Source organism: Colletotrichum truncatum (assembly GCF_014235925.2).
Source record: "Colletotrichum truncatum strain CMES1059 chromosome Unknown Contig_0001, whole genome shotgun sequence".
NCBI classification, from domain to species: Eukaryota; Fungi; Ascomycota; class Sordariomycetes; order Glomerellales; family Glomerellaceae; genus Colletotrichum; species Colletotrichum truncatum.
In genome coordinates this window covers 10,261,361-10,274,202 of record NW_027222398.1, presented here as the reverse complement: position 1 = coordinate 10,274,202, position 12,842 = coordinate 10,261,361, and the positions used below count along the sequence as shown (strand labels likewise).

The 12,842-nt window shown below is 54.8% G+C and overlaps 4 protein-coding genes across 4 annotated transcripts; 2 read left to right on the top strand and 2 right to left on the bottom strand.

The window, feature by feature from the left end:
* Positions 1-470: 470 nt before the first annotated feature.
* CTRU02_202884 (C2HC5 finger protein) lies at positions 471-2,039 on the top strand (the record flags this gene model as incomplete). Its single annotated transcript, XM_036731213.1, has 1 exon — positions 471-2,039. One exon carries the CDS (start codon positions 471-473, stop codon positions 2,037-2,039), a length of 1,569 nt encoding a protein of 522 aa, XP_036577082.1.
* A 2,313-nt stretch (positions 2,040-4,352) lies between these two features.
* On the top strand, positions 4,353-6,136 carry CTRU02_202883 (uncharacterized protein; the record flags this gene model as incomplete). Its single annotated transcript, XM_036731212.2, has 2 exons — positions 4,353-5,039; positions 5,111-6,136. The coding sequence occupies 2 exons, from the start codon at positions 4,353-4,355 to the stop codon at positions 6,134-6,136; spliced, it is 1,713 nt and encodes a 570-aa protein (XP_036577081.2).
* Positions 6,137-6,907: 771 nt separating this feature from the next.
* CTRU02_202882 (uncharacterized protein) lies at positions 6,908-7,588 on the bottom strand (the record flags this gene model as incomplete). Its single annotated transcript, XM_036731211.1, has 1 exon — positions 6,908-7,588. The coding sequence occupies one exon, from the start codon at positions 7,586-7,588 to the stop codon at positions 6,908-6,910; it is 681 nt and encodes a 226-aa protein (XP_036577080.1).
* A 1,855-nt stretch (positions 7,589-9,443) lies between these two features.
* Positions 9,444-11,681, bottom strand: CTRU02_202881 (beta-glucosidase 1; the record flags this gene model as incomplete). Its single annotated transcript, XM_036731210.1, has 2 exons — positions 9,444-9,853; positions 9,902-11,681. 2 exons carry the CDS (start codon positions 11,679-11,681, stop codon positions 9,444-9,446), a joined length of 2,190 nt encoding a protein of 729 aa, XP_036577079.1.
* Positions 11,682-12,842: the final 1,161 nt, after the last annotated feature.

Below are 12,842 nucleotides of genomic sequence, written 5' to 3'. Positions count from 1 at the left end.
TGTCATAATACACCGAGTTCAGATGGGGGCTTCACTTGCATCGTGGATATAACCAATGCCTGGAATTTACCATAAACAACTTTCTATTTTTTCGTCTTTTGTTTTTCATCTGGTCAAGATTTTGAAAGCAGACGCAATTGGCTGGGTGATATTGTACAACTCGAACATAGATTATCATGCCACCGAGACACTGAAAACTCGGGCTTCAACATGGAGTACGAAGTTTGTTTCGCCGGTGACTCTTCGGCGACAGCTGCGGCGGCAGCGGAGCACAGACATTGCTAGCCATTGGTAATCTCCACTATAATTTTGGCAGCCGCGGGGGAGCTGTGGCGCTAGCTCTAGCAACATCAACCAGACATAAGCCCCGCCACATTCTTCTGTACATTTCATCACCACTCGCCGTGACAGGTTCTCTCATCACCATTGTTCTACAACCACCCCCGTTGACATAGAAAGCGACCGACGACATGTCTATAGCACAGCTCTCACGGCTGTTACCTCTGCCAGAGGACGAGCTCAAGCAGATGCTCGACTATGCATCCACACTATCGAAAGCCGAAGCGGCAGCGCATTTCAACGACCTGTTGGGTGACTCACCGCAGGCAGTCGAGTTTATTTCCTCCTTCAATTCCCGAAGACAAGATACGAAGAAGCCCGCTCCTCCCGCGCCTTCATCAAGCGATACCGGCCCGCCGGAGCCAGTCCCGAAATCATCGCGCGGACAGAAGAAGAAGAAGCAGGCGAACATACACACACCCGTCGCAAGAAGGGTTGAGGCTTTCCCGCCCCTCTCTGGGACTAGCTACAGCAAGAAAGAGCTGGAGGATGAATATTACGGCGGCAAGAAGTCTGGTCAACCTGCGGAGAGCAGCTCGTCAGCAAGCTCCAAGGCGCAAGCGCCAAAGAGCGCAACTCCACCGCCACAACAGCAAAGGACTGCCGGCGGCTACCTGATATCCGATGTCAAGTCCAAGACAAAGTCAAATCCCGTTTCCCGGTCGTCCACGCCGAAGCCCTCAGCGAAACCGACGACAACAAAGGTCTCAATCGCTGGCGGCACCCCAATGGCGGGAGCGTCTACAGCCCTGACGGATCTCGACGCGGCAATTCGCACTCTGGAGCTGACGACGAATCCATCATTAGGCGATGACCCGAAGGCCAGGAGATGCAACTGCGTGGCCACTCGTCATCCTCTCCAGACAGCTGCACCGAACTGTCTGTCATGCGGCAAGGTCATTTGCGTCAAGGAAGGACTCGGTCCCTGCACTTTTTGCGGAGCGCCTCTGCTGTCTTCGGATGACGTACAGGGTATGATCAGAGAACTCAAGGCGGAGAGAGGACGAGAGCGCATGGCGGCGGACCGCGAGGCCCACAAGCGACCCGAAGTCAGCAAGAAGCCGGCGCCCTTCAGCCAGAACAAGATGACAGAGGCGGAGGCCAAGGCACGGGAGCATCGCGACAAGCTGTTGAACTTTCAGGCGCAAAACGCACGAAGAACGACGGTCAGGGACGAGGCGGCAGACTTTGATGTCAGTGGGGCCATGGCTGGCGCAGGAGGCAACATGTGGTCGACGCCAGAAGATAGAGCTCGAGAGCTCAAGAGGCAGCAAAAGATACTACGTGAAATCGAGTGGAACGCCCGGCCAGAGTATGAAAAGCGGCGGCAGGTGGTCAGCATCGATGTTGTTGGCGGGAAGGTAGTCAGGAAGATGGCGGCTGTGGAGCGGCCCACGACGCCGGACGAGGAGGATATCATCGTTCATGAGGATGTAGACGAGAACTACGTATCTGGGCAGCAGGGAGGCGGCGGCGGCGGCGGCGGCGGCGGTGGTGCGTTCAGCCACAACCCGTTACTGGGAGGCCTGATCAAACCTGTGTACGAACCCAAGGGTAAGGGTAGCCAGCTCGAGGGCCGCAAGGATAAGAAAACGCAGTGGAGAAGGGTACAGGATGACTTTAAAGATAATGAGGCGGTAATTTTGGACGGCGGTGCCCGTGGACATGCCACGACAGCCGATGAGCCGGCCTGTGGTTGAGGACTGGGAGCCGGGGGTCGTACGCGAGGATTGAGATGGCGTGGCAGGGTGTAAATGGAAGGGGAGTAAAGTGTGGGCTGGAATGCCCAATAGATGAGACAAGTTCCCCAAGCTTGTGAGGTGGCATGTCTGAGCATCATGAATCAGGGCCAGAACAAGGCATTGTTCAGACAGCGTGGCGGACGACTGCATGTGTACATGGCTCGAGGAATTAAAAGGCGACGGCAATAGATGAGACATGAGTCAACATGGAGGTGAAGAAACCTCATGCGGGTGTGATGGCAACGGCAGTTTCAAAGTCATAAGAGGCGTAGGTTTTGGGAGCCAGCCAACAAAAGGCAGTGTGCAAGGTCACTTATCATCCGACGTTTTTGTTCGGGCAAGAACAGTGTCTGTGGTTTATAGTTGTTGTCGATGGTAAGTATCGATATTGATGGTGCCGATGTGGTGTCTGATTCTACACTTGGACTGGAAGCAATACAGATATCTCATAATGCTGCTATTGAACCATGTAGTGCCGGTTACTGAAGTGAACCTCGTCAATGATACGATTCGAGATTAACGTCAGTAGATTTGGTTTGTCTCGGCCTTGCACATGGTAAATATGGCGAGACACAGGCTTGCAATCACTCGGGTCTCGACAAACGGAAGCTGGCGAGGTCATGAGAATGGATGCCGTACGGACGGAGCAATAATACCCGCCACTAGACATTCGAAGTGGCGTAATCAAGACTTGGCTCCGCCTTGGTACCCGTACATCCGTCTCGTAGAGACCTAGTCTATATACAGTGGTTGGGCAGCGATGACGGCCGACGACAACTTCGGTCCGGGGCGGTGAATGCAGGGCCCATTCGAACTCATCAGGGGTGGTGAAGAGGTTGTCCAATCATACGGGAAGACACCACCAGGAAGAGCAAGTTGAGAGGAGGAAAAGCAAACATGGCCGTTATGAAGTGGCCGGCAGCCGCAGTAGGAGTGTGCGGTGAGAGACAGTGGTGGTCGTGTGCTAAAAGGGAGCTGGCGGGATGGATGGCTGAGAGAGAGGGTACCGAGGTACAACGATACGTACTTTGAGAAGTATCACGTGACTTCGTGTCTTTGACCTGCTGAGTCAGGCCGAGCGGGAAACAGGGCGTGTCACAGGGCTGCCGAGCAAGAACACGGGCAGCCACGGCCTATCCTTTGTGTGTGTCTCTGTCTTTTATTTTTTTCTTTTTCCTTCGTCTCTCTTTCTTTTTGTCCCTTTCCTTTATGGGATTTCTTTTCTTTGGCTGCATTGATTCAGAAACCGGATTCTGTCATGTCGCCTTTTCTGCTCTGACATCAGCCCGCCCCGAGCCACGCCGCATCACATGGGATCCTTATTCATTGTGAATTCTAGATTTCTGCTCAGCAGTGAGTGTATATCGCTCGTTGTAGATAAATTGCCGCCCGAGGATGCTTCCCGGCGGAGACATCAACGTGGCTGGGGCGCCCCTCCTTCTCGTATCTTTCTCCTTTTCCTTTTGTTATTATCATTATTTTTTATTCTAGCTCTTTCAACTTCGCTCCTTTTTTGTTTTTTATTTTCTTTAGCGAACCCAAGAACGTTAGAATGCTGCGGGTTTTAGGGGTCACTACTTACCACAAGGGTGGGCGGATCAGTGGGCATTGTTACAGTGGAGACCCCGCTGCAAGACAGCACAAAGTGACAGGCCCCCCAGGTGAGACATATTAGACTTAGTGGAGGTACCTAGGTAGACTTTAGCACTACACGACCGACGGAAATCAATAAAAATAAAAAATAAAAATAAAAAGAACGCGACGCAGACCGCGTAAACCACCATATCCTTCCCCTGCCTCAACCGAGCAATGTACTGCCCGAAGCCACTAAGCTACACTACACCCCCCGCGCCATCCTCCCACCCCGTCCACTAACAGAATGACTGACTAGCTCGTCCTATCCGCGATAATCACGTAAAGCGACAGCGGGTAATAGGCAGTAGCAGTGCACCACTACCACTACTACCACCACCACCACAAGGCAGTGTGACCGACTTCCTCCCCATGGCCTTAGTTAGTGTCGTGTCCGCGTATGCAACCACAACCCACCGACTCTTCCACACATCGCACACCCGGAATCCCGCTGAATCTCCTCTTCCTTCTCCTCCTCCTCCTCTTCGTCACCTCCGCCCTTCTCTTCCGGCCTCGTTGCCGTTCCCATCTCCCATTATCGGCGTTCCCCTACGCCGCCAAACGCGCTCTCCCCCCTCCTAGTCGCGCCCGCCGACTGTTATTGCATCCTCAATCCGGCGCATGTCCAATCTGCCCGCCATGGACTCTGCCCCGATCCCTCCTCGCCTGGGCCACCCTCACGATCCCGACCGAGACCATTTCAAGATGCACCCGGCTGCGAGTCTACAGGACTCGAGGTTGTTGTCCGATAAAGTCGCTCGTCATATCCTGCCAGACCCGACCCGGCCGCCGCAGATCGCTACCCCCACGACCTCGGTCGACGCGACTGCGAACCACCACGACCACAACCGCAATCACAACCTCCAACACCAATATCACGACCGACATCAGCCTTCCCACGCCGTTTCGCAGCCTAGCCACATCTCCCGCTCATTAGACGCCCGACCGATGACAAGAACACCAATTGCAGAGCCCGCGCCCTCACAAGACCATCCATCCGCACCTCGGCCAATCCCCTCTGTGCACTCACAAGATTCCAACTTGTCCGCCGAGTCCGAAACCGTCTTTACGCCGCCGGCAAGCCAAGGCGATATGCTCGGAGCAAATACCAACGGTCACAGTTCCAGCCAAGAGTCGCAATTAATGCAGCTATCGCACATCGCCGCTGCCCAGGACAAGCTGGATGAGGGTGATGCCGCGGCAACATCGCGAAAGCGCATGGCGGACGGCATGGTCAAGGAGAACACCTCTCCGGTGCGTATAGGTCATTCCCGGAACACGAGCACCGTGAGCATGGCCTCGACGACAGCCAGTAGTATCGGCGATGTAAGTTGTTATATATATCCATGTCACATGCAACCCAATCCAGCGCGCGCCATTTTACTAACTCTGAACAGTGGTCGAGCGACCTCAAGACGCGTCTATCTTATGCAATGCTCAAGGTGAACCACGGCTGGCTGTCCCATTCTATAGATGAGGTCGAGTCCATGGCCTCTCAAGCCGCCTCTCCCACCTCCAGCCATTCCACATTACACGGCCACCAAGAGTCCTCGGCCAGTCCTCGGGCGAACATGGCCCGGTATGCGCCCGCCAGCGCCGCCACCACAGCCAGCTCAGGACCCAGTCCTGCAACATACGAGTCCTTCTGGAAAGAGGGACAAAGATCCAACCATACGTCGGCCTCACCACCCGCTCCTCCTCAGAATGTTCCTACTCTCGCGCCTCCAGCTCCTATTCAACCCTCTCGACCACTGGCTCCTCACAACCCTCGCCGCAATTCAAATCCACGCTACACGCCAACCCTTCTTTCACATTCGCACAGCGCATCACCACATACGCCGGGACAGCAGAACTTGAATTCAACGCCGAATCAGAGGTTAGGCAGGGCATCGCTCGTCGATCCTATCCTCTTCTCCCCTCACCAGAACATGAGAGAGCAGGACGCCATCGAGTCCCTCATCTTCATGAGCAGCCCTGGAAACTCGGCCAACATGAAGCACAATTACTCCCAGTCGGTCGCCTCCAGCCTGTCCAACCGCCACGCCTTGCCAGGCTCTCAGCCCCGCAAGAGTTTGCCTTCGCAACGGCCGACACAGCAGAAGCGAGTGGGATTTGAAAAGAGCCCCAGCGGCATGACAGCCGTCAGCGATATGGATATGGACTTGGACTCGCCGCAATCTCGGGGCCCGATGAGACGGCGGATCAACGGCAGTGCCAGCTTCTCGGCCGGCAGCACCCTGCGTCCGCAGTTTTCGCTTCCCGCGGCATTGGGCAGCTCCTCAAGGCCACGGCCACGTCTAGCGGACGCCGACATTGAACGCATGATTGACCAGGCTGCCCAGGCCGGCGACAGCTCGGATGATGACGACGGAGAAATCCAAATTCCAGCGAGGAACAGACCAGAAGGCACTGTGGGTGTTTAGTTTTTATCCTTGGTCCGGTTTTGTCGGCCTGCAAGCGACCATTGCCTTGTTATTTTACTCTACTTTATTTGCATGGAACCGCTCCCTGGTTGTCCCGAAAAGCGCGTCTCGCTCTGGCGCCAGTCTACGGATAGCGGATGATGATGACGACTTCTTTTTGTTTGTTTTGGATACATACAGTACATACCTGCATATGGGGCGCAGTTCATGGTTAGGGGAGGCTGGCTGTTATGTTGCCAAGGCAATTTTCTTACTACATCTTTTTTTTTTTTTTTTTTTTTTTTTTTGCAAAGTCCTGGTTCAAGGACCGGAACTATGGGGAGCATGGCATGTTTGCGTGTTATGCCGTCTCAGGCGGCGACACCATGTGGGGGAGAGGGACTTGGTTTTATCTTAGGATTCAATCACATCGTATGGCCCGGATCACGAGAGCCATATCACAGGACGATGAGGAAGATCTTGAGCGAGCTGAATGTGAGATTCGAGATATCCACAAGCTGATATTTTTTATATCTTCTAAAAACAAACGTCTGCGAGACGCATCATAAGAGCTGCGGTCTAACTAAGCTCGTGAGAGCTAGAAATACATATTTAATCATGATGATACAGTCAATAATTTGAACTCCCCATAACGTGCAGGTATATATAAGTCGAAATCCCGAATTCCAAATCCCAAAATCCTTCATTACTTGTACAAATTCATAAAGAAGCCCCATAACCCCCTTAAACTCCAGTCGTTATACAAAAAAAAGCAAGTTGTGACGTGGCGTTTTACCAGCCTGGGCCGCCGTGGTGGCCGTGATGGCCGTGGTGCTCATGGTGTCCGTGGTGGCCGCCGTGGTGCTTGCCGCGTCCCATTAAAGAACCGACGAGTCCGCCGAAACCGCCGGAGCTGTGGTGGCTACCGTGATGCGGGGGACCACCGTGATGGTGGTGACCGTAAGGAGGAGGCGGGGGTCCGTGGTGGTGACCAAAGTGGTGGGGTGGCGGGGGCGGAGGGGGTGGGCCGTGGTGATGATGATGATGGCCGTGGTGGGAATGGTGGCTGCTGCTGCCGTGATGGCTTCCCGAGAGACGGTGCTCGAGCTTGTTAGCCACGACGGCACCGCCCAGTGCGCCGGCGACGGCGCCTAGTTTTCCGCCGAGGAACTTCTTTCCCGCGTAGCCGCCGGCGGCACCTCCGCCGACGGTGGAGAGAAAGCCTCGTTCGCCCTCCTGTCCGGTTCCTAGTTTGGCGTCGGAGCCGGGGGGTCCCGTGCTCCGGCTCCGGGTGTGGCTGTAGCCATTTCCGTAGGGGGAGCGGCTGGCGCGGTTGGACGAGGAAGAGCGAGGGCGGTCGAGTTCAGGGTAGTAGCCTGCCTGGTCGACCAGTGGCGTCGACAGATACTGGGAGGACCTCTTTGGGGTGTGGGTGTTTTGGCGGGAGCCGCCGTAGTAGTCTTGAGCTGACATGTGTATTGTCTGTTGCTGGGTTTGGAGTCGTATAGGTATGTGTTGGTTTGTATGTGTGTGTGTGTGTAGGGGGTAGTGTGTTGTTGGTGTAAGTTGTTTGCTCGTGTAAGTGTATCGAGCTGGGGGTATCTTGTTGGTTTGGGATATGTGAGGGGGGAAGAAGAAACAAGAACGGGTGCGGTCGATCATCTTTTTAAGTATTTCATTTCAAAGCCGAACCCAGGCTGACACGGGTGGCTCTCGAAAAGGTTCGAACAAGATGGATCCCGGACGGAGGCTCGGCGGGCTTGCGTACACAAACTACTAGCCCTTTGGGAAACAAGGTATGTGTACCTTGCGACCAACGTCCATCCCTTCACTGGGAGGGGCGGACACAACCCATCTCTCCCCCACAGTTTGTCATCGGACGCACACGCTTAAACTCACTAACGCGTACATGGTACTCGCAGCATCGATGTTTGTCGTTGCAGAAGACTTCCGTAGTTTTGTCAGCGCTAAACAGACCGAGACAAACAGTCATGATCCCAAGTCGTCGGGTCCGAGGAGTCACGAGGGCTTTCTCCTGCTGTTTCAGCTGTTTGTTGGCTTGTCCTCTTTTTTTTTACTCTGCACGTCATCGTTACAAGCTTTCTAAGTGTGCCCAGACGGCAAACATCTGGGTACGTGCAGATGACCCGAGTTTCCGTTTACGATAAGGTATACCGAATTCTATGCAAGGCAAAAAACAGATACCGAGTAGGAGAGAAAAGAAGAACATGGTGGGGGGCTGCGGACGAATAGTAAGCCTTCTTTGGTGGGGGAGATGCGAGATTCAACGGGGGGCTTCGGCATGTTGAGGCTTGGGACGGGCTCGGGGGAGGCGGTGCGCTAAGCCCCACCCACGTGACCCTGTCGGCTCTTCGGCATTAGTGGGTATCGGCGAGCCCGGTAAAGTCCACCGAAGGTACAACGCATTGCGTGTCACGTCGCTCCTGTCTTTTCGGTGAAGGATGGCCTTACATTATGTCATCATCGCAATTGCTCTTTCTCTCCCCCAACAAAACAACACCAGAACCAACATCAAAACATCACCACCATCAAACAAACATTATCAATGCGGCTTAGAAAATAATCTTTTCCCCCCTCTCGCAAATTCTAGGTTATTGCATTGCCCCAGGCTTTCTTTTGACGAGTTACCAAAGCGTTTTAATATTCATCTCAGCTTCGCGGGCCTCAAATCAGACACTCTGCTCCGCTCTTTAGCTTCCAAAGCCACAGCCAGTACAACAACATCCTGGTTGGAAACACCATCTCAACTCTTAATACCACAACGGTCCGTTCCTCGTTGGCCAACACACTTCTTTCTCCACCGCCACCGCCAAGACGGCACACCTTTTCCACGGCTACAATATGCAGACCGGCATCACAAGTCATGACAAGCATGAAGCTAGTCTGGCCTCAAATGAGCTCCCCGCTTTCTTCTAGAAAACATGCCATCATTGTTTTTAGGTTTTTGAATAAGGGAGATGAAAGCTGAAAGAAAGCCTTACTGGGAGCGTAGGTGACAAGGTACATGGTTGCTCCCGGCACTTCGGAACATCGCCCACATACCCGATGACGAGCTCCACCTCCGATATCACGGCCTCGCCCTGACTACTACTACGCCGCAAATACTGCTCGCTTCCAGCAACATTACCACCAGCCAAGCCACAACCTTGTCATTCACTCCGATGTGGGGGACGATGAATTGCTGATCACAGACAAAATCGTCAGGCGAGAAAATCCTCATCATGCCTCGTTTCATTCATTTAATACGGAATATTGCAACATCACAATCTCTTCTGCCCATATTTACTTCCACCACTATGTCCTCTCTCTACGACACTACCAAGTTCTGCTCCAGCCGAATGTCTCTGCTCGAAGCGCCGACCCTGACCTTGAACGTCCCAGCCGGCACGATCCAGTTCTGGCTGCGGACGTCCCAGTAGCTGAGATCCTTGCGCCGAAGGTTGAACGTCGCCGTGCCCGATTGACCCGCCGCGAGCTTAAGCTTCTGGAAGCCACGCAACTGCTTCGGCGGTGCCGCTGGCGCTCCGGGCGGGAGCGTGATATATAGCTGTGCGATCTCGGCACCCGCGACGCCTCCGCTGTTGGTCACTACTGCCGTCACTGTGGCTACTTCTTGGAAAAGGTCCTCCCGTCCGCCAGGAACCACCTGGCCCACCGCCGGCCCAGATGATGCCGTCGAGGTGACGCGGATGTTCGAGTAGGTATAGTTGGTGTACGCTGTTTCGTTAGTCACCTTCTTTCAAGTGGAGATGTCACAAGACTTACACAGCCCGAAACCGAACTCGTACCGCGGCTGGATGTTAGCCTGGTCAAAGTGTCGATAGTCGATAAACAGTCCCTCGGCAAAGTTGTCGTTTCCTCTTGTCACGGCAGTGCCGTAGTCTTCTGGTCTCTTTCCGATAGTGTATGGGAGCTTTCCGTTGGGGTTGGTGGCGCCCCAGACGACGTCGACGAGCGCGTTGCCATTCTCCTGCGACGGCAGACCGGCCCACACAACCGCCTTGACGCCAGGCTGCGCGAGGATGGTCTCGAGGATGATGGGTCCCGTGCTGTGGACGACGACGATGACGTTCTTGTTGACGGCCGCCACGGCGCGCACGAGCTCGTTGCCGTTATTCCAAGGATCCAGGTTGTTGCGGTCGCCCTGGTTGCCTTGGACGGTGATGTATCCCTCTCCCGAGTCGGCTGTGATGAAGACAAACGCCACGTCCGCCCCGTTGGCTGCCGATGCTCCCTGGCTAGTGTTATCCGTGCTGCTGGCGGTAACTTGTGTGCCGTCCTGTTGGGCCCGCGCCCGGATCGCGTCAAGCGGCGCCACCACGTACGGGTAGTTTACCGTTCCGGAACCCCATCCCATGCCCAGAGTGCCGACGTTGCAGCCACGATCGACACACGCGTTGATGCCTTGCGGGTTGTTGACCGACGACGACCCGATGACGGCAATCTTCTTCGGCTTCTTCAAGGGCAGGATCTTTCCGTCATTCTTGAGCAGTACCGTGCCGTCTCTGGCGACCGCACGTACATTCTCCTTGTGGTTCGCCTGCACGTTGGCACCAAAGTTGACGGCCGGGTATCCCTTGTCCTGGCCGAGTAGGTACCATCCAGCAAGAATGCGACGGACCATGTCGTTCACTCTCGATTGGGGGACCTGGCCGTTGTCTATGGCTCTTTGCAGCTGGGGGCCCCAGAGGATCGTGCCGCCGTTGAAGTCGCTGCCGGGCATCATCATGTCCAGGCCGCTGTTGGCGCCGCTCACTGTCCCCGTCGTGGCAGCCCAATCCGTCATGACGTATCCGGGGAATCCAAGCTCTTGCTTGAGAAGCTTGTTCATGACTGCATCATTCTCACATGCCCACGTTCCGTTGACCTTGTTATAGGAGCACATGACCGATGCCACGTTGGCCCGAACCGCATCGGCGAACGGCCAGAGATATAACTCGTGCATCGTCCTGTCGTCGACGTTGCTGCTCATCGTCTCACGATTGATCTCTTGTTCGTTGACAATGAAGTGCTTAGCTGTCGCCTGTACGCCCGCAGACTGCATTCCTTGGATGGTGACCTGCGTCGCGATTCCCATGAGGTACGGGTCGGGACCGAACCCCTCCCAGTTCCGTCCGGCTGCCGGAATCTTGCCCAGCGCACCGGACGCAGGTCCGAGCATGACGTGTACGCCGATGCCCCTCGCCTCGGAAGCTTTGTATGCCGCTCGCTGTCGGATCAGCTCGATGTCCCATGTTGACGCGGCGTGGATGCCAGGCGTGAAAGCCGTGACGCTGGTGGCGAAGCGTACGCCCAGAGGTCCGTCCTGCAGACAGAGCTGTGGGTAGCCGATGGAGGAAGCCGGACTGGTATTGCCAACGCAGGGGCCCTTGTCCCATCCCACGCCGGTGACGATACCGATCTTTTCGCTCTGTGAGAGGCGCGCAAGAGCGGCTTCAGCTTTTGCGTAGGCTGCTTCCCACTCTGGGGAGCGTCGAGGGCCGGTCACTTGCGCGTTGGCGAGAGCCGCCGCCGCAGCTAGTGCAGCCAGCTTTGGAATGTGCATCTTGGGGTGGTTCCGCGGTGTTTGGCTTGGGAGATCTCAGGGTCCTAGGAACCGGCCCAAGAACAACATACTTATACTTGCGCCCCTACCTTGAGGACCTTCGCCTTGAAGAGCTACCCCTCCTTTCTGGCGATCTGCCTCACTCAATTTGCTCTAACCCCGCTGACCATCCAGCCAAGCTGCCGAGGAGGGGGAGGTAAGCCGTCTATCCGACACTGACAGCGTGAGCTTGCCTCATGATCTCATGATCCATGGCGGGGAACTGCCTCTGGTGCAATATGCAGTATGTCAACCTGTCAAACCCTCTTGTTGCGTCGATCTTGGCGCCCTCTATCGCGAAGCGACACGTCGGTACATGGCAAATGACGGCCATCTCGGTAGTAGCATCCAGTGTCTTGGTACGTGGTCAACCTTCCAATCACCGGCTGTTGTTGGTTTAGTTTGAAAAGTCTATCCCCGCCTTGAGAGGCCATCTCCATATCATGCGGCAGCAGCTCCTTCCGGAGCGGAAATGGGTATGAGATCGGCTCGGTTCTGTCGGTGGCGTCTGGACCCTTGGGTTACATCCAAATCTCTTGGTAGATGGGGAACATGGGGACTCGAACGGCACGCTTGATTGAGGGGAAGCGTCGCCTTGGTCTTCCAGGCAATATTCCGCGAATGAGTGCTCGTTTGCCGGTCATTTGTTTTTGTCGTGGGTAAAACGTAGTTCGGCCCTTTAATAAAACACCCAATCCGCGTCGCATCGGTTGAATTGCGTGCCCCTGGATCTGTCGGATGACGTTGTCAACCTGGATTTTTTTTTTTTTTTTTTTTTTTTTTTTTTAGTGTCGGGCCGCCGCACCCCCGCATGAGAATGCCGTCTGGTTTGCTCCGATCTGGACGGCGGCAATAACTACCTTCTATGGTACATGTCCTCGCAACGGACGCGCGGTTCCGTCAGAGGGTTGCTAAATGCCAGAATAGGAAATTTAATCATGACTATAAACTAAAGCCTATTTTGCTAAGTTTGAGAATCCATCTGGCATTCCTTGATAACAATTATTAAATCTACAGGCAAAACACTGTAAAAGCGGCCTCTAATAAACTTTGCGTGTCGACTTGGCTTACATTGGTGTGCGCGACTTTTTACTGTACCATTGCATTGCTAAATTTCCTGTT